We start from the raw sequence: 19,629 nt of genomic DNA on the forward strand, positions 1-19,629 counted from the left end.
TTTAAATCGCTATAACTCCGCTTATAATTAACCGATTGGAATAATTTTAAGTTGATTGGAAAGGTCTCTTAAAATGCAATCTTCCACTCAAACATCATTATTTGATAGAAGTACCACTAGAGGCGCTAAAGTCGCAAAAACGATTTTCTAAACTTTAAAATGGTTTTATTCGAAGACGAGACGATGTATTTTCTTTAATTTTCAGTATGTTGTAGCTGAGGTCAAGAGCTCTCCAACGAATCGTTAATTATGAAGATTGAAATTACTGGAGCGGAGATATGAAGGTTCAAAGTTCACTCCTTTACTGATCTATATCTCCGCTGTTTATTGACCGATTTTGATCATCTCTTCGCCAAAAGACGTGTCTCGGAGCCCTTTACTAGAAATAAAAAAACGAAATTATGGCAGTTCAAAGTCCCTATTTTATATCTCCTAAAACTTTGGTACTTTTCTTAGAACAATGTAATTTTGTCCGACTCCCAAAAACTTATGTCTCTAAATGTTGTTTAGCTCACGGGGACGAGCTGGATTTTGCCTCAAATCGAGTTTTCCACAGTTCCAGCTCCTCTTGGTGAACTAAGCAACGTGTTGAGCTCCCTTTTAGTGGGTTTAATAGTGTAATTTTCCTGCATAAAACTCAAATGAGTTGCATGCGACAGAGCATTAAATTTCTCACTAGTTTCATGAAACTTCCTACTAGATTTCACTCCTGGATTTGGGCACGAATTCGACGCTTTCGTTCGCCAGTGTATATCGTGATGAAATGTGTTTTATCCGATTAAAGCTGCGAAAAGGGCTGCCAATGAAAATGCCATTAAATCTTAAAGGGGAGTTCTTTTCTCGCCACGTTCACTCAATTCCTCTCATGCTCGTGCCGAGGACGCCAAAAAGGGCCTGATTTGAATATTTATGTGTGCCTGTGGCAATAAGCAGAAACTGCCAACAATTCATAATTATGTTATCAGACACCCTCTTAGTTCGCCCAGGACTGCCACGCTGGCCAGAGAGACGAAGAGGAGTCCGTGTGAGTCCCGTGGGAATCGCGTCTGGCCCCGTGAACCTTGAAGGCGTCGAATCAATGCGGAGATAAGATATGGTGAGAGACATTTGAAGGTGTTTTTTGCAATAAAGAGGGAGTGGTTCGGCGGGTGGGGGAGTGTGATAAGCGATAACAGTGAGTCTGTGCGCGCGTTTTCTTATCATTTCAGTCAGTGCCTCGGTGGACGGTGCACGGAGTTTCTCAGCACATCGCGGGCACAGCGAAGGATGCCTGACGCGGCTGGTGGCAGCAAGAGTGGCCTTCGGCGGAGGTCCAGCCTGTCGCGCCTGAGGAGGCGCCACAGGAAGAAGCCCCCGACGCCCTATGGCATCTCGGTGAGTGTGTCTGGCGCGCCTTACGTAACGGGACGCTCCTGGCCAGCGCCCCCGTCTCCGCAGCTAATGGGCCATCGCGCGGGCCACTGGCTGGCGAGAGACGCCGTGGAGCGCATGCGGCGCTCGCGTGGCGGCCGGCGGCCAGCGGGGCGGCCGCGCAGGAGCCGTGGCGATGTGGGGGACCTCGTGTGCGCTGATCGATCGCGCGAGGGGAGGCACAATCCTGAGACTGGTGCGTGCGAAGGAGAAAATTCCTCAGCAGCGGTGAAAGTGTGGAGGCGGCCAACTCGCCATTTTTCCTCCCCATAGAAGAAGTGCAAATGCTCGCTCCCCAAATGTGTGGCATCGCTCGGGCAATCAAAATCCACTCACAACCGCCGAGGATGGTTTAGTGCGAGGGACTCTTGTTTCGCTGGGACGATCTCGGGAAAAGTGTGCCTGTGAAGAGGAGAGAAAATAAAAAGAGCAGGGGAGGCGAAATCGCAGTGTGGCCTGAATTTTTGTTCACGGGACAGTTGAAGCCGAGTGAAAGAGAGGAAAATCACGCCATTGACATTTTCTCCGTTTGCGCGACTGTGTTGTAATTGGGTGTGTGGGGTGACAAAATGCAGCCTCCGCCGAGAAAGGTGACTCCATTTGAGCCCCGGAAAAGCTCCCTGACAAAATCAAATATTGATTTTCTCCATGGGCTATATTTAAGCCTCTCTCTCCCATGTATTATTCCATGCACAATCGAATTTCACGGCGTAAAGGCGCAAACACAAGAAAAAGACCTTCCGAAGGATACTTTCTTTGCATTATTCATTGTGTCTCTCGGGCAATTTCACTAATTGATTCTCACTCTCTCTCTCTGTGCAGGGCAACTACACCAAGTTCCTCAAGAACCTGCATGCCGAGCAAGTGGCGAAGCTGCATCTCAAGAACCAGCATGAGTGCGATTTGCTGGAGGACATTCGCCTCTTCACCATCAAGCGCTCGGCCATCGAGAAGTCCTACAGCGAGGCGCTGCTCAAGATCTCATCGGCGTATCTCAACAAGAAGATGCCCAACATCCCGGACATTAAGATGGAGGGAACGGAGGAGAAATGGTGAGTTCGACCGTCCAAAGTTGCGAGAGGAAGTGCAAGGCAGGTGCATTCCAAAGCGCTGGTGTACTGAACTTCGTGCAGAGCTATTTTAGAAGTATTTTCCATCAATTTCTTACCCAAACAAGGGCAATTATTCCACGTGTCACTCTATTCTGGGAACTTTGGGAATTATTTACTTATTCATAACGAATAGAGATTGTAACTAAAATAGATAAATGATTTATTCAAAATCCTTCAGTCGAGGGATTCTTGGAAATAATTGCTTCTAAATATGTAGCAAAAAGTATCACTTTTTCTCCAAACTCCTCAAAGTATTTTGCATTTTTCCTGATCATGCAAAAAATGACAGTGACTTGAAACAAGGGGGAGATAATACAGTCTGAAGTGGTGTACAGCTCAGCAGAAGTACTTAAAAAGTTAGAGTGTTCAAAAACTCACAATATTACTTTGACAAATTATGCCAATTCTTTGGATTTCCTTCAATTTTTACGCACAATCAATTATAAAAATCTTTTTCGAGGTTATGCAACAATGAATCACGGACAGATTTAGTGAATAATTCGCATTCTAAACTCGGAAATATCATTATTAATTGGCAGAATTAAATATTTAAAAGCAATAAAAATTGCTTTTTTTAATCTTTGATGCCAAGAAACACTGAAAATTGCATTGAACTCGAACATAACCTCAAAAATAGTCATTGGGACTTGAAAAATGTTTATTTAGAAAAATTTTTTGGACAATTTTGACTGTGAATCAGAAATTTTGAGGTCATTGTCAAAAGTAAAATGCTTTAGAACGGAGTTTTTGAAGATATCTTAGTTATATTTTGAGGTTATGGTCGAAAAAGATGTTTAAAAAAGCGTTTTTTAGTTCATTCTTACAGAAATATCGAATGGAAACTTTAGAGATTAATTATAATTTGGGAATCAATGTGGAAGTAAAAGAATTAGTGTTTGAAAGTAGTGTACAGGTTTAAGACATATTCTCTCCCCCTTGATGTGAAGACTTAGGCCTACCTTAAGTAAACTGTATTCTTAGATAAATTAACTACACAATCATTGCGCCCTCATTTCATATCATCTTTTGAGGTCACTCAATTTCATAAGACTCTTGTGATGTACTTCATTAGCTAGAGAGTGATGTCGCCTTGACTGAATCGATTTCAATTCATCCTAAACTCCTTTCTTAAGCCCGCGCGCTGTATTGCATTCAGCTCTGGATTGAATGGGGATTTTATTCGAAAGCCCTCGTCAATAAAAAAAAAGCGCTGACTTGTTGAAAATATATTGAGTGTGGTTTGAGTGCGTTGTTCCACAGTGGCCAACAAATTTTGTCACTGATAAGAGTCCGACGCTATCACGGGAAATAATCACTTCAACTGCACGTGGAATATTTTGGGCTGCTGAAGTGATTCGCTTGCCTCTTTTTGCTCTATCTTTTGCAGGAATATGTGGAGCGTGTGGCGAACGGTGCTGGAGGAGAATGAGAAGCTGGCCAGAGCGCGATTGGCGGCCATTGAGGTGTTTCAGCAGCAGATCGCGGATGAGGCGAAAATGCTGCGCGACTACAAGCTGGCCATCAGCAAAAAATGCGTGAATCAGCTGGCCAATATCCAGAAGGAGGTGCAGAACACCGTGATGCGCGTGGACACGACGAAGAAGCAGTACTTCGATGAGGAGCACAGTGCTCATGATGTGAGGGACAAGGCGCGCGATATTGAGGAGAAGCTGAAGAAGAAGAAGGGCTCCTTCTTCCAATCCATCACGTCGCTGCAGAAGAACAGCGCCAGAGTGACGTCGCGCAAGGAGCAGCTGGAGGAGAGATCATCTGGGGCGAGGAATGACTATCTGCTGAGTCTGGCGTCGGCCAATGCACACCAGAATCGCTACTTCACCGTGGATCTGCAGACCACGATGACCACAATGGAGAACTACGTGTACGAGAGGATAGCCGACTACCTGATGCTCATGGGACGCACGGAGTTGCTCACGTGCTCAGCCACGCAGCACAGCTTCGGGAAGATCCGCGACCAGGCGCAGCAGCTCACCAGGGAGTACAATCTGCAGTGCTGCTACCTGTTCTATCCCGTGCTCAAGCAGCACATTCAGTATGAATTTGAGAATTGCGAGAATGATCCCATCACCAAGATCACGGCGGAACACGAATCGGCGGCGGCGAATCTGAGCCGCGAGGCGAAGATCATGGCCAGCAGAATTGTGCGAGAGAACACCAATATCAAGGAGTATGTGAAGAAGCTGGCCATCTGCCAGGCGCTCAGGGATGCGGGCCAGCGAGTAGATCCGCAAGATCCCCACGGAGTGGATCTGGAGACGAAAATGGAGGACTTCCGGGAGTGCGTGCGCAAGGCTGAAACTGAGAAGGCCAAAGCCGAGGCGTGCATCGAGAGTCTGCGACAGGGTGGCGTGAATGTGGATGAGTGGATGCAGGAGGCAGAGACGCTGGGCATTCAGGAGATTCATCGCTCCAACAGTGAACTCTCGATGCGCACAGACGCCTCGGGACAGGGAGAGCAGCCCAGTTCGGACAGCTTCTACGATTCTGACGGCGAGGAAGTGCAGCAACAGCAGCAGCCGAAGATTTCCCAGCCATCGACATCTCAGGCAGTGGTGACGGCCGTGGATCAGGAAGAGGAGCTCTCGCAGGCAGAATCCGTGCCTGATCACGCCGATGTGGACGCAATGCTGGAGCAGGAGCGCCAGAAGATTGAGCAGCTGACCGCGGGCTGGGATGATCCCACTCAGGTGGATTGGGGCGCCGAGGGAGCGGGCAGTGCAGTCCCAGCCCAAACGGGTCCTGTGTTCAAGTGCACCGCTCTCTACTCGTACACAGCTCAGAATCCAGACGAGCTGACCATCGTGGAGAACGAGCAGCTGGAGGTGATTGGCGAGGGCGACGGCGACGGGTGGCTGCGGGCGAGGAACTATCGTGGCGAGGAAGGATACGTGCCGCACAATTATCTGGATGTGGAGCGCGACGAGTTGAGTGACTCCAGTCAGCAACAGGCACTGGCCACGCAGATCTCCTTCTCCTCAGTGGACTACACGGTGGACAATGAGGAACCGGACGCGTACCAGGACTCGGCACAGTCACCCGACCAAGTGTCTGTGATCTCGGCGCCCGTGAAGCCCAAACCCACGCCCGGAATCATGTACTGCATCGCCCTGTACGACTACGATGCCACGGCGGAGGATGAGCTGACCTTCGAGGAGGGACAGATCATCAAGATCACCACGAAGAGCGCCCATGGGGTGGACGATGGGTGGTGGGAGGGCGAATTGGATGGGAAGCACGGCAACTTCCCATCGCTAGTCGTTGAGGAGTGCGATGAGAATGGCGATCCGCTGACTGAGGGCGAGGAGGAGCCCGAGGACTCCCCAATGACGCCGCCATCAGCACCAGAAGCCCTCCGGCAGCTTCCCGTTCCCGCTCCACCGCCCACTTTCGAGGCTTTCTCTTCATACGGTGAGTCCTTTTCATGATAGCGCATGGAATTGCAATACAACATATTTCTCTAAATATTCACAGATACCGAGCCTGATCAGGCGCCTCCGCCCTCACAACCACCCCCACAACCGCCCCAGAACCTCGACATGGACTTCTCGAAAGGACACCCTAAGCAATACGGCGCCGGTCCGCCTCCAGGTAAGATTTCCCAGCTTCTTCCTGGCCTTGTTGTCTCTCGTCCTTATGCTTGACTCTTGTTCTGTTTTTGTGCTGCTCAGTGTTGGTTCTGGAGCCTGAGGTAAATTATCCCTGTTGTTGGCAGGATTGTCAAGGATCTTCTGACTGAATTCTGTGTGTGTCTTACAGGGAGAATCATCTGGAGATACGACAAGAGACGCTGGTGATGGATCTGGGCTGAATGTGGTTCATGTCACTGTCACGGCCGCCACGCCGATGGCTGAGCATCCCGAGATGACTTTCCCGCCGGTGGAGGAGGATGTCGAGGCGGAGGAGGCTGAGGAGGCGGAAGCCAAGGAGAGCAAGAGTCCAGAAACACCCCCGAAGGCTGAGGAGAAGGAGGAAGGAGAAGAGGAGGAAAAGGATCTCCCACCGCCGCCTCCGCAAGTGGATGAGTCTGAGGAGCTGGATGACTTCGGTGAGGACTTGCCACCGCCATCTGAGAAGCCTCCGGACGCCATTCCCCCTCCCGAATCCGATCCCTTTGGCGCCGATGGGCAGTTCGAGGCGAACTTCGAGGCTGACTTCTCGGCCAACTTCGAGGATGCGTTTGCCGGTGATCCGGAGCCACCGAAGCAGGTTGTGGGCGGACGGGCGAGCATCCCGGAAGAACTGGCGCCGCATCAGCTGGAGAGATTGCAGAATCTCAAGGAGAGCAACGCCTAGACTCTTTTATGCCACTCATGGGTACGTTCAAAAGACATCTTATTTTCCTGGCATTCTGTGGAAAACCGTGGGCAGCATTCATTGTTACTCGTAGTGAAAATTTCTTAGTGGCAATATCATGAGGAAAAAAATGTAGAGGAGGAATTGGGACAAAAAAAAGCAAGAATAATTCGTAGATAAAATGAGAAATAATTAATTGTATTCGCTACTCAGAAGGACGCAAAAACAGTGAGGATGAAAAGTGTCCGTGGAAAACCACTGAAAGAGGCTTTTTGTGACATCAAGAATCTAACCAAAGGGATCATCGAAAGGATATCGTCCAGGGAAAATCGCGACTCCCCGTCTTTAGAGTCAATTCACAGGACTCGAAACATTCAGCAGAACTAAAAATCTTCTGCAGATTTCACACGATTTGATTCAAAATTCTTTTGATTCTTTCATTTCTCAACGCAAGGACACTTTTGAGCCTCACTGTTGTGGAGTAAATATGGGAAAACTCATGCGTCCTTTGTCATAGCATTTATGCGAGAATGTTTATAATGATAAGAAAAAGGGCATCATTTGAGAAGCAACATAGGAAATAAAGAAAATATGATGGTTTTAAGTCCCTTTCTAGAGGCTTCATTTATACCAGAGAACCACACAAAAATGGGAATTGTAGAGGATTTAAAAAAGGGAAGCAGAAGAGGAAACATAGTAAGAGTATTTCAATGTCGACTTCTTGTGTTTGCATTCTAAAAACAAAAATGATGGGAGAATATTTTTAGCAGAAAAGAATTCTTGTTGGACGTTTTATAATGTCGTTCTCTTTACACAAGATTATTGATAAACAACTGTATAATCTCCTGTTGACAAAAGGAGGGTTGAAGGAGAGACATTTTCGGGTGGAAATTATTTAAATGATATTCGTTGATATATAAAACTCATCATTAGAGAGTAAAATAATATACCTCACAGAAGGACAAATGCAAAAGAAAATCATATTAATTTCAATTTCAATGTGACAAAGTGACCCTTTTTCTCTCTCATTCCTTCTTTTCATTTCCTTCATTTTCCCCCCATATCGAGAGACGCTTTTCGTTTGGGCTCTATTTGAATGTAGTATTAAAGAAAAAAAAAAACAAGTGACATTAGCAAAAGTATTGTAATTAACATGATCATGAATTATAGACTCACTGGAAAGATAAAAGCAAGGAAGGAAGGGAAGAAATATGCAAAAAAAAACTTACTCTATGCGCTTGACAAAATATATTTCTGTCTAATAATCTTATACAATTGTATGATAAAGAGGAAAAAAATCTCATGAGAAGAAATTCCATATAATCACGTTTTTGAGTTGATGCGGTGCCTTTTATCAACCACAATCTAGTAATGTTCAAAATTGACCATTAATACTTTCCTTAGCTTCTCTAAAAAAAGAAATTTCCTATTTATCGCCTGTTTTGCCTGCGTTTTCACATTCTATGTGCGAGGGTGGATTTGCAAGAGCGCGCGAATTACGAAAGGAATGTCGTTGAGTTTCAGTTGTTCTTTGTTGTTGCTCTCTCTCTCTATCTCTCTTTAGTTTCTGTCCTGCTAGGACAGCAAGCAATTAACTGCATGATGTTCTGTAAAAAGTTATACAATAAGAATTCTGAAAATATATATATGAGGAAAAATACAAGAGTTTTCTTTCCCACCACGTGCTGATTTCTGTTGGCGCGGAGTTTGAATGTCTTCTTTCCTGATTGCAGCGCCACGGCAGAGTTGGAAAGTGGATGTTAGTTTCATTTCGCACTGGCATGTAAACAAAAGCGGTGAAAAGTGTTCTCTGCTTCGTATTTAAGTGCTTTTTCCTGGGAAACTACGAACCCCACGCATTTAAAGATATTATTGGGAGGTGCAGGAAGTGACAATGAACACATTGATTCTGGACAATGGGGCTTATACGGCGAAAATTGGGTTTTCTCAGAAGGATTCTCCAAGGTTGGTGAGCATAACCTCAGTTTGGTGTCACTTTTCCTGACCATTTACCTTGAATTTTCCACAGAATCGTTCCCAATTGCATCATGAAGGCCAAGTCTGAGCGCCGACGACCTTTCGTGGGAGATCAGATTGAGGAGTGCCGCGATGTGTCCGGACTGTACTACATTCTGTGCTTTCAGCGAGGATATCTCGTGAACTGGGACATCCAGAAGACAGTGTGGGACTACATGTTTAGCGCTGAATGCTGTGGCGTCAACTACTCGGAGAATCCGCTGATAGTCACTGAGCCACTGTTCAATTTCCACTCAATTCAGGAGGCAATGTCGGAGATATTCTTCGAGGAATACGAATTCGAGAGGATGTTCCGGACGACAGCGGCGGATATGTGTGCCTTCAGCTACCTGAGTCGCTCCAAGAAGCAATCCAAACCCCTGGGATGCGTGATCATTGACATGGGCTACAGTTTCACCCACATTGTTCCCTTCATCAAGGGGAGAAAACAGAAATCCGCCATCCGGAGAATTGATATTGGCGGGAAAGTTCTCACAAATCACATGAAGGAGATTGTCTCGTATCGGTGAGTTTCCAATCCTCATCCTGAGAATGTTGAATTCTAATTCTATGGCAAATTTCAGGCAACTAAATGTCATGGACGAATCGTATGTGATAAATCAGGTGAAGGAAGATTCATGTTTTGTGTCCCAGAACTTCACTGAGGACATGAAGATTGCCCGGAAGCGTCATCCGGACAATACAATTATCCGAGAGTATATTCTGCCTGATTTCACGTCAATCAGGAGAGGATATTTGCGTGATTTTACACGCAATGAGGGAGATCATCAGGTTTTGGTGCTGAACAACGAGAGATTTTCCATCCCAGAGCTGTTTTTCCACCCATCAGACATCGGAATCCAACAGATGGGCATCCCAGAGGCGGTCTTGGATGCCGTTAGTGCTTGTCCGCCGGAAACAGCTGAGCACCTGCTGTCCAATATTGTTGTTTGCGGCGGATCCGCCCAGTTTCCGGGCATGGGAGCGCGATTGCAGAGGGAAATCCGCGCTTTGGCGCCTGAAGAGTACAATGTGTGCGTGCGAATAGCTGAGAAACCCATGATTTCTGCGTGGCAAGGGTGCAAAAAGTTCAGCCAAGAGCCGGACTTCCTCAAAGCCTGCGTCACTCGCGAGGAGTTCGAGGAGGAAGGCAATCGGATTATCATAGATAAGTTCGACGTGTAAGTTTACTTTATTCTCAAAAGTATTCCATGATTTTGTATATAAAAAAAAAGAAACACTTGCGCGTGAACGCTGAGTTGATGATAAAAAGGGGCGGTAGAAAAAGATCAGACTACGGATGTTGCAATGGACGGATTGGACGGTGTGCAAGGGAGTTAGATTAGGCCACGCTGATGCGCTGCTCGTACGCCAGTTCGCTCAGCTCTCGATCGTCCGGGAAGGCACGGTGGCGGAGATTGCAGATGCGCTCCCCGTGGCGCAGGATGACCATTATTATGAGCACAATGAACATGGCGAGCATGGCGACGGCCGGGAAGAGAGCGATGAACACCATTGTCTTTGGCTTAGATGTCACTCTCGCGCTTGTGCAACTCCACGTACTCTTCCTGGTGATGCGCCGGCTGCAAGTGGCGGCTCTCGTACTGCGGACGATGATGGGTGGCCACGTACTCGGGCTCCTCTCCCTGCGAAGGTAAAATTGGCATCGTTATTTTCACACAAATGATAGGAATTCTCTTCCATTGACAAGTATTGTTTTCACTGTGGCAGATTGTCAGTTTGCCGACCAACCATAAGTGGTTCTAAACCCCACCTTATACAGAGGGACAGAACGCAAGACAATACCAGTGAAACGTACGTTTCATCTGGAACATTCAACAGCAATGACCGATTAATTGCGATTAAAGGATGTCCACCGAATTATAAAGAGCCAATTGTCTCAATAGAACCTCTTCAACTTTGATCCTTACTGTGATCTTGTAGGGATGGAAGGCCTCGACGTCTTTCAGCTCTGTGAGGTCCAGCGGCGGTTGCTTGTGCGGCGTGGCTGACCAAATTGACACTAGCCACCGATTGCCTGTGTGACGATCTTGCCAGTAGTCGCGATGGCGTGAGCAGCAGCCGAAGATGATGTTGAGGACGAAGAGGAAGACGCCCAGGAGTGTGCAGATGCCGATGGTAACGTAGAAGGGCGAGAAGTTGCCGTACAAGTGCTTGCTGAAGAACGGATTGTCCAGATAGGCAGTTCGTTCTTCAATAGTTGACATGATACTCTCCCTCTGGGGAACCTTTTGAGTGCTCTTTCGTGGATTTCTCTTCTTACTCACGACCAAGACGATTGTTCATGTCTACACGAGGTGGGAAGACAGAGAGAGAAGAGGGGAAAACAGTTAAGATGTTGATATTTGGGGGGACTTTTTTCCACAACGACGCGTTGCCATGCATCCAAACACGTCTCAAAAAGCACTCTCAAGTAAGCGCAATAGAGCACAATTTGTGTGAAGAATTCAGAGCAATTAAGTCACTCTGACTCATCTCTGCAAGCTCAATTTCACTGGGATGTGTTCTTATTAGAAATTTCTCTCTATATAGGACGCGTGATGCTTGAAAACTGGTTTCAACTAGAACCGCGTGCCTTAAGAAATTCTTTCCCTCGCAAAAGACGCTGAGGCGGAAAATTGAAAGTTTTTTGTTCAACTGTGCTCCTAAATATCCAGAGAAAGTGGGTGAGAAAAAAGGCTAATGACGGGTCTCAAAGGAGATTTTTCCCCCCAAACTCTTGCTAAAGCAATTAAGTGGCAATTAGCCCACGAAAATTCCACATGAGATTGAATGTGAAAATGCTCTGGCCAGCACAGTGCGGCCTGAGATGGGGAAAAAAGGGTGTGACCATTTGTTTTTGTGGCACTTTTACAGGATTTTCACACATTTTCACCACAAAATCCACAGTGTGGCTCACCAAAGTGGGTGGAGAGATGTGATTTTCACAGGGATCTGTCCCTTTTGCCAGGGATTCACGGAGTCCACGGGACAAGGGCACACACAATGCTGAATGGGTGTCTTTTCGAAACTACTCGCCACACCAAACTCTGCCTCAATGAGTCGCGCTGGTGGCGTTTGTGAGACACAAATTAATACCGTGTATTTTTATTCATCCACAAGGCGCGCGCGACACACACTCAAGCCACAGCCAGACTGGAGGCGTCCATGTGAGAGTGTGTCCAGCAATTGGGAATGATGACGTAGCCATTGTGTCACAAGAAATTGGTCTTGAGGGCATTTTTCCCATGGGAAGCATCTGCTGGAGTGCCTGTGGGATGGCTGGATGAGAGGATTTACGGCTTGAGACGCTGCCGAGACCGGGAGACGAAGGGAGTTTTCGGTAGAGCGACTTTGGACAGGTGTGCTCATAACGCTTGTCTCCGCGTGGATGTGTGGAGCACACCTCAAAATCCAGGCGCGTGTGTGTGTGCATAGTTGACTGTTTGGCCTCTCGAGAGTGAGACAGAAGAGAGAGTCTCACCTGCCAGGGGAGGATTAGGTCGAGGCATGACTTCACGCTTCTGGGCTCAAGAGAGTTCAACGCGACGTAGATAATCAGAGGAAAAATGCTAGGGTGACGCATTTTAGCGAAGCGAAAGAATCCTTTTTTCCGCTCGTTGCAACTTTACTGATTTCGTATTTCAGTCCGTATAAAATACCAATCGCTTGTATAAAGTACGAATTAAATAGAAACAAGAAGGCGTTGCAAGGTGAAGCTGGTCATTTTATTGCTGATATTTTTGAGCAGATGTAAAGTGCGAGATTTGCTTTTTGAGAGTGGTTTTAAGGCAGAATATTCCAACTTCCGCCCAGATTCTGGCACATCCATTAAACGTGGAAGTTTGGACATGTTCTTCAGTGTGAGTAAAGCGCGGTTTTAAACACATAACCTCAATCTGGTGCATTGAAATAAATCCAATAAATATGTATTTATTTACTTAAAAACATCATTTTTGTCTAATTCTTTAGTTTTCTCATGAATTTTTTGGCTTTTCGTGTCTTCACGCGTCGAAAAATATGAATTGACGTCAGACGTCAACGTTTGAAACAATTCAGATCCTGCAGAAGATAAATTCTCATATATTAGATAGATAATATGAATCGTAATCTTGCAACAACTTTTAGCGAATTCTCTTTTATGGCAGCTTTTCCCAGCAAATTTCTAGTCTTTTTTAGTTTATTTTTGGTGAATGTGCACAAGACTTTTTGTTCCCTTGAATACTGATAAAATGGGAGATAATTTAAAATTCCACCGTGTGGAGGAAAATAATAAATGCGCGTCATGTCAGAGATTCACTCATCATCTGACAACATGCAAGGGAGACAAACCAAAGATATTAAGACAATGAATTGCAATTTCCTCATTCAGCACAATTTGCTGGGGTGTGAGAGTGAGTCTGGGTGTTTCCGGGAGAGCAAATGACTTTGTAACCTCCCTGAGGAGTTGGCCGGAAGTTGTGCTGGCGGGGGGTGGCCTGGGTGTATGTGGATAAACAAATTGCACATGCCCCGGAGGAGTGACTGGGAAATGGGAATAATTTGAGAATTTAATTTCCCTCCTATTAAATCATGTCTGGATGAATGTTTTTTACTCTCTCTCTCTCTCTCTTTCTCCCGGTTTCTCCGTGTAAAAATGCACGGAGAGAAGAAGGATACATTTCAGCTTTGGGTATTTCTCGTGTCTTGCTCCTTTTGCTGTTGATAATAATTAAGGAGGGTGGAGAGGGAATGTTCAAAGTTTTCACGTTGCAAATGAAGCAGAAGAAGAAGACAGAGAGAAAGAAAGAGAGAGAGTGACCGAAGGCGATGGAAATGGGAAGCGATGGAGAGTAATTATGTGGAAAAGGGAAAATATTGAACATCTTTTTTCGGGGGCGAGTTGAGGAGAATGTATAAATTTTCAATGCACGACTTCACTTTCATCAAGATTACGGGAATTCCGTCATTTCTTCTTCATGATTTTCCTCCTCTGACCCTTTTTGTGTGTGTGAGAAATCCCGGGGCGGAGGGAGGAAATTGTCTGTGATTTTACACGCAGAGGCACAGAAAAGTTCACAGACCTTTCTTTATCCATCACCGTCCATCTTTCCCACTCATGATGAGCGCCTCTTTCGGGCTCCCCTTTCCACGCCACTTCCGCAATTTATCATCATTTTCATCATTTCCAATAATGTTTGAGATAAACACTTGCAGCCGAGGAAATTTCCTCCGTTCTGTGTGACTCACACATTTCATGTTATTTACTTACTCTTGTCGCTTTTCTCCCGGCGCGCACAGATTCGGGGCGCGACTCCCCAGACGTTGAAGCCCTGAGAAAGACATTAAGATGGATATTGTAAATAAGAAGCAATTGAACATGGTGTGTTTTCTCTCCCTCACTCATCTTCATTTCTGTCACACGGCGTGAGTTTGAGGAACACACAATCAATAATTGATAAGAAATTATGCCTTCTCCTAGACATGAAATTATATACAGTGTCAATTTATCTCCCTTGTATTTTTTGACAGGAGAAAGAGAGAGAGAGAGTGAGAAAATCTCGGGGATTTTATCCCAGAAAGGAAGAAAAATTGTGATTTAACTCCCGGAAATTCCCATCAATTTCAAATTCACCAAATATTACAATAAATTTCCTTCGTCGCTCATTTTCTCCATCATTCGTCAAGATAATGTGATATTATTTACCGAAATTTCCTCTTCCTGTAGTTTATGCAAATGATTTTTAGTCATTTTCTTCTGCTGCAGAGAATTTTTGGGTGATTTTTTTGCCACTTTTCCCTTTAGCTCGCGTGGCAGAGCGCAGGGGGAAGTCCATTAAATCCCACCCAGTTGAGGTCGCGGGAGTGAAGTGTGAAAGGGCAAATGAAGCGAAATCCCCGCGGGATTTCACTGAGTTTAATATCCGATGCGAAGTGAAGCTATCATGGGATTTCCATGATGCTCTCCCGGCCGCACCCATATTTTTGTCTTGTGTCTGAAGGTGTGGGATGATTAAATCAATTTCACACCCTCTCAGGTCAGGTATTGACCTGAATTTTCACCGGAATTTCAACGGCATTCCTGTGAATATGTGTGTTGGCTCACAGTGTCTCGGAAATCGATGGGAAATTAGGAGGAGCGACATGTGGACATCTCCGGGCATCTGTCTCAGCATCTCAGTGGGAAATTAGAGAGGTGCACAGGAGGGTGAGGAAAAAGTGGATGAGACAGCATGGCAGGAAGGAAAAGATTAATCTACCGCCATCAATTATCATAATTGGGAGTTAATATGTTGTGTGTGTGCGTCCAGAGGAAGAGTGGCTCTCCATTTCTGTGCGAAATCAACATTTCATTGTCTCTCAGTGACACCTTCATCATCCACCCCGAGAATTGTCCATTCGCACAGAGTCTGGGATTCTATATCACGTTCACTGTCACACGTTGGCCTTTCTCATCTCATCCACCCCAGAAGACGAGGGATGGGGCGGTGGGAAATGGATGTGGAATATCTCTGCAGATATTCGTGTGTTTCTGTGCGCGCAGATGGAAATGAAATTTGCTCATGATGAAAATTAATCCCTGCACACGCTCTCTGTTCGTCTGTATCATTCCGCGGAGATGCAATTGAGTGATGATGCCGTGAAATCACACTATACGAGAGAGAGGGTGTTTGAATTTGCCGCGCCTGATGAATTTCTACTCCCAAGAATTCTATGTCTAGCCATTTGTGCGGAGTTGAAAAAAAAGTGGTTTATTTGGAATCTGAGTGGCAGGAAGTTGGACGTAAATTGTTGCATATTTAATTGCTCTCGCTCTCATAAGGTTTTCCTGTCTTTTGCCGTCTTGCTAATTGGCCACTGACGTGTTCCGGTGAGATTGAGGCACACTCGAGGCGTGGTGGGGAAAGTCAAGAAATAGGGCAAATTCCCATTTATGTCCACTTTTCCTACATTCCCATTGTGAATTCACGACGACGACGGAGTTCACGATGGGGTCGGAAAAGAGTGAAATTGTCCGGGATTTAATTGCCCTCTGTGTAGTGGCAGTTGGTGAATGAAAATTGCATTAAATAGTGCAGTGGCTTAATAAATTTCACCCTCTCCTCATTTTCTCTCCCATTCGCAAGGAAACGTTTTAATTATATCCACCAAGGAGGAGTTTATATACCCTAAATCTGTACACCATTTTCCTCAGAACTTCCACAATTCCTCTGCAGAATCTTCTAAGCATATCAAATGTTCCAGGATTTGTTCCAGAACAATTTCTGTCTGGAGTTTTGTGTCGTTTTTTGACTAATTTTAATCCTTTCGAAACTGAAAAGTAGTAAATATAGCACATATCACAATATTTCTAATGAATAATTAGGTTAAATTTTGCCAGTTTAAAGCTTAAAGTGTGAAAATAACTAAGCAAAGAGACATTCTTCTAGACGGAAATGATATTTTTTGAGGTTATGATCGATTTTAAAGCCTTTTCTCAATCAAAATTAAGTTTTTCCGGAAAAAAATGATCTATTTTGCTGAGAAAAATTTAAATATTCTCAACTTAAACACAAATTTGATAATTTCAAGGGTTACTTGAACACAAGAATCTGTCTTAAATCAATCACATAACTTAGAAAAGCAATAAAATTGATTTTTTGGCAAAATAATGAAGAAAATGAATCAATTTGTTGAAAAAGAAGCTTTTGCAATCCAGATAATTGAAATATTTTACCACTTTCAATTCCTAACACTTCCTTAAAAGCAGTACACCACTTCTGATCATAATTTCTGCCCCTTGATTTATCCACCAATGCGAAGTCTGGGATTTTTTCACTCCTAAGCACACTGTGCAGAGTCGTGGGTGAAAATTAATTTCTCTAATTTCCTATTAATTGTGGGAGTTTCTCCCGCACTCTAATTCGTCTGAGTTGGATTTAATTGAAAATTTGGTGTGTGTGTGTGTGATTTTTTATTTATCATTTGGTTGGGGATTTGGCAAGAATTCCTATTAACATTTTTCACCGTCAGTGGGATTTGGTGGTTTTGGGAAAATGGTGTGAAATTAAGCGATGAGATTTTCTATTGTCGAGACAAATTCACTTGAGGGATGTTTTGATACTGCAAATCCATTTCCGTCATTCGTAAACCGATAATTTGGTTGTCAATCACGCGGAATTTTTTTTTCTTTTTAGGCAAAAAGGCAAAAGAGATTGAGGCGGGATAATACTCCTCGAGGAGAGAAGTGAATTGGGGATATTTTTCTCTTACGAGCCTATCTTAATGCTAATCTTATTGATTTTTTTTCAGTTTATGTGCGTATTTTTGTAAATTGACTCAATTTCCTCATGATTAGTTCTATTTTAGTACGATAAATTTTTCCAGTACATTTATCAATGAGATTTAGTCATAAAATATTTGACCATAAGCTAAATTGCTCTGGTTCACATCATTTTTTCGCTGGAAGATTTGCTGTTTTTGCTCATTTTTATTGTCACAAAGAGACAACCAAAGTTGCAAAAAAACCTCGGAGTTTTTGGGGAAAAGTTGCCTAAAAGTTTCGTTTCACGAAATCCTTTGAAATATATAAATTATAAGGTGTAATAAAGATCCCTTTACTTCCCAACAAAATATCTGCATGAAATCTCTATTATAATTTTATATTTAACGTCTGTTTCGTGTGGCGTCTTTGAGGGGAGAAAAATGTGTGTTTTTTTTTGCACGTTGAGGAAATGAGAAGAACCGAAGAAGAGGCAAAATAATGAGGGTGAAAAAGCAAAGATTAGTGTGAGAAATGCAATTTATTTTCCACATTCTGACTTTATGTATTGCACAGACGGAGAAAATGGGTGAAAATGGGATTCAGGACAGGAAGGAAAATGGGGGAGAAAGAAGATAAAGGTGAAATCGGAGAGTGTTTTGTACTTTGAATCCCTGATGAGACTATCGAATCTTGTGTCTCTTTGACCATTGCGTCAGCATATTTAATGGGATTGTGAAGAATATTCTCAATTCTCTGTGTTATCCGTTTGCATCCTGTCACTTTTTTTATATATTATTCTATGGTTTATCTATGTTTGTGTGCTGGTGTAATAATGTTCCATTGGAGAAAATCCATCTGACCGCAGAGCTTTTCATTTGCATATATTTCCCATTTTGCCACACAGAACACCTTCTTGAGAGATTATCTCTCAAAGTGAATCCCTCTCAGCTTTCTGTGTCTATTTGTGTGTGTGTTTTACCGTCAGGGAAAATTAGTGCTGAAATTGCGATATAAAATTAATTTCAAACTACACAGCAAAGGAAGGGGAAATGAATATCTGTCTGTGTCGCTCTCAATGTTGAGTTTTTCACAATGGAATAAAAAGCCACAATGAGAGAGAATGAGTTGGAAAGCAAAAAAGTAGAGCAGTAATAATGTTTTATGATAAAATGTTGAGTTGTGGCTTTAGTTTCCTTGGTGGAAATTGTGATTGAATTCATACATTTCCAACATACATTTGCTGTAATGCTCTTTTTCCTTTACTCACTCTTTCTTCCCTTTTTGCTCACACACAGTGGCAAATATCAGACGAATTTTTGCCCACAGTGAAGAAAAAACAGAAGTGAAATGTTCTAATTTCTTCGCTTTTCAAACATTAAATGGCTCGACATGAATGTGAATCTTCAACTACACTTTGGGAAAACACTAATGGCCAATGAGGAAGAATGCAAATTGCCCACTTTCATACAGAGATGCACTCTGGACTATCGATTTGACCCGTGTGAGCATTTCACTCTGGGCGAATGGAGAGTTCAAAAGTGGAAAATTATACAGCAAATATCCCAGAATGGATCTCAAGTGAGTGTGAAACATTTTTTATCCCAGTTCTGCTAGTGACTCGTCAATTGTTGAATTACTTTGGATGCTTTTTGGGTGTGTTTTCGGGGGGGATGTAAGTATTTCACTGGAGAAACAACCCCATGAGATTTGTGTCAATCGATATTTCTCAATGGGAAGGGTGAAAACGTCTTTTTCTCACTGAGATTTCACCATCTTTTCCTCTAGCTTTGAACAATCTCGGGCTTTTGCTCTTCGCATGTTTTTTTCTTCTTCTCTCCTCTACATTTGTTGGGGGTCCACGAAAAGGGGTGCTTTTGTGTGGCGCTCTGTGATGCTTTTATTTGTTGTTTGTGCCACGCTACAAAATCCCCTCAGCATTGAAACAGGGGCGGCGAAAAAGCTTCCCTTAATTCAGTGTGGTTTGTTTTTTTTCCCTCTCTCTCTCTCCCCCTTTTTCTCCCTCTCTCTCTCTCTGGCATCTAAGCTCTCTCGTGGCATTGGCTCGTCCAGGTGGAAAAGTACTGCAAATTGACTTGGTACATGTGAAATTGTGTCATTCTTCATCATCCTTCACCCTATCATTCCATTTGCGCCGCGTGCATAGCTCCTCGCAGGATAAATTGTCATGATTTACGTGTTATGAAAAATTGGAAAATTCCTTCCTTCGCTGTCTCGCGGTGAGACTGGCAAAAATATGTAACGTGGAAATCAATTTGTCAAGGCAATTTTGGCAGAAGGGCGGTTTTTTCTCCTCTTTCTCGTGCCGCGCGGATGCATTTTCCAGAGGCTTTTGCAATTTTTCTCTGACTGCCACGCGAATTTGGCGATGGTAAAACAAGACGAGCCTTCCGGCAGTGGCGGCTGGGAGGAGAAGAGGGAGGATGAGAGAGAGAGAATTGGGCAAATGCACCTGGGACAAGTCAGTGGCTTTCTCGGTCGTGTGAAGGTGACAAATTGAAAATTTATTACTCAGGGAAAAAGGCAGCATCCAAACGT

General features: G+C 44.3%; 4 protein-coding genes across 6 annotated transcripts; 2 read left to right on the top strand and 2 right to left on the bottom strand.

Annotated features, from left to right (window-relative positions):
- The first annotated feature begins 965 nt into the window (after positions 1 to 965).
- Positions 966 to 8,491, top strand: LOC132259406 (protein nervous wreck). Of its 3 annotated transcripts, XM_059757027.1 has the most exons (7): positions 966 to 1,096; positions 1,209 to 1,374; positions 2,233 to 2,462; positions 3,910 to 5,948; positions 6,012 to 6,128; positions 6,209 to 6,228; positions 6,297 to 8,491. In XM_059757027.1, exons 2-7 carry the CDS (start codon positions 1,267 to 1,269, stop codon positions 6,831 to 6,833), a joined length of 3,051 nt encoding a protein of 1,016 aa, XP_059613010.1. In that variant the 5' UTR covers positions 966 to 1,096; positions 1,209 to 1,266; the 3' UTR covers positions 6,834 to 8,491. The 3 variants fall into 3 exon arrangements, with proteins under 3 accessions (XP_059613010.1, XP_059613012.1, XP_059613011.1); XM_059757029.1 differs by lacking the exon at positions 6,209 to 6,228 and having other exon boundaries at positions 6,297 to 6,451; XM_059757028.1 differs by lacking the exons at positions 966 to 1,096; positions 1,209 to 1,374 and adding an exon at positions 1,637 to 2,000.
- A 125-nt stretch (positions 8,492 to 8,616) lies between these two features.
- Positions 8,617 to 10,034, top strand: LOC132259407 (actin-related protein 6). The gene is made up of 3 exons (XM_059757030.1): positions 8,617 to 8,798; positions 8,863 to 9,375; positions 9,434 to 10,034. The coding sequence occupies exons 1-3, from the start codon at positions 8,728 to 8,730 to the stop codon at positions 10,032 to 10,034; spliced, it is 1,185 nt and encodes a 394-aa protein (XP_059613013.1). The 5' UTR covers positions 8,617 to 8,727.
- A 6-nt stretch (positions 10,035 to 10,040) lies between these two features.
- LOC132259409 (uncharacterized) lies at positions 10,041 to 10,365 on the bottom strand. Its single transcript, XM_059757034.1, has one exon. The coding sequence runs from the start codon at positions 10,363 to 10,365 to the stop codon at positions 10,192 to 10,194; it is 174 nt and encodes a 57-aa protein (XP_059613017.1). The 3' UTR covers positions 10,041 to 10,191.
- A 10-nt stretch (positions 10,366 to 10,375) lies between these two features.
- Positions 10,376 to 11,924, bottom strand: LOC132259408 (uncharacterized). The gene is made up of 3 exons (XM_059757033.1): positions 11,770 to 11,924; positions 10,781 to 11,158; positions 10,376 to 10,495 (listed from the first exon to the last, which is right to left on the bottom strand). Exons 2-3 carry the CDS (start codon positions 11,075 to 11,077, stop codon positions 10,376 to 10,378), a joined length of 417 nt encoding a protein of 138 aa, XP_059613016.1. The 5' UTR covers positions 11,078 to 11,158; positions 11,770 to 11,924.
- Positions 11,925 to 19,629: the final 7,705 nt, after the last annotated feature.

Source organism: Phlebotomus argentipes, unplaced genomic scaffold (assembly GCF_947086385.1).
Source record: "Phlebotomus argentipes unplaced genomic scaffold, Phlebotomus argentipes genome assembly scaffold_18, whole genome shotgun sequence".
Lineage (NCBI taxonomy): Eukaryota > Metazoa > Arthropoda > Insecta > Diptera > Psychodidae > Phlebotomus > Phlebotomus argentipes.

Coding starts and splice junctions, on each gene's coding strand:
- LOC132259408 (XM_059757033.1), bottom strand. CDS start 11,077: ATGTCAACTATTGAAGAACGAACTGCCTATCTGGACAATCCGTTCTTC. Junction 10,496..10,780: donor TCCATCCCTACAAGATCACA/GTAAGGATCAAA, acceptor TTACCTTCGCAG/GGAGAGGAGCCCGAGTACGT.
- LOC132259406 (XM_059757027.1), top strand. CDS start 1,267: ATGCCTGACGCGGCTGGTGGCAGCAAGAGTGGCCTTCGGCGGAGGTCC. Junction 6,129..6,208: donor CGGCGCCGGTCCGCCTCCAG/GTAAGATTTCCC, acceptor TGTGCTGCTCAG/TGTTGGTTCTGGAGCCTGAG. Junction 6,229..6,296: donor TGTTGGTTCTGGAGCCTGAG/GTAAATTATCCC, acceptor TGTGTCTTACAG/GGAGAATCATCTGGAGATAC.
- LOC132259407 (XM_059757030.1), top strand. CDS start 8,728: ATGAACACATTGATTCTGGACAATGGGGCTTATACGGCGAAAATTGGG. Junction 8,799..8,862: donor TCTCAGAAGGATTCTCCAAG/GTTGGTGAGCAT, acceptor AATTTTCCACAG/AATCGTTCCCAATTGCATCA. Junction 9,376..9,433: donor AAGGAGATTGTCTCGTATCG/GTGAGTTTCCAA, acceptor GGCAAATTTCAG/GCAACTAAATGTCATGGACG.
- LOC132259409 (XM_059757034.1), bottom strand. CDS start 10,365: ATGGTGTTCATCGCTCTCTTCCCGGCCGTCGCCATGCTCGCCATGTTC.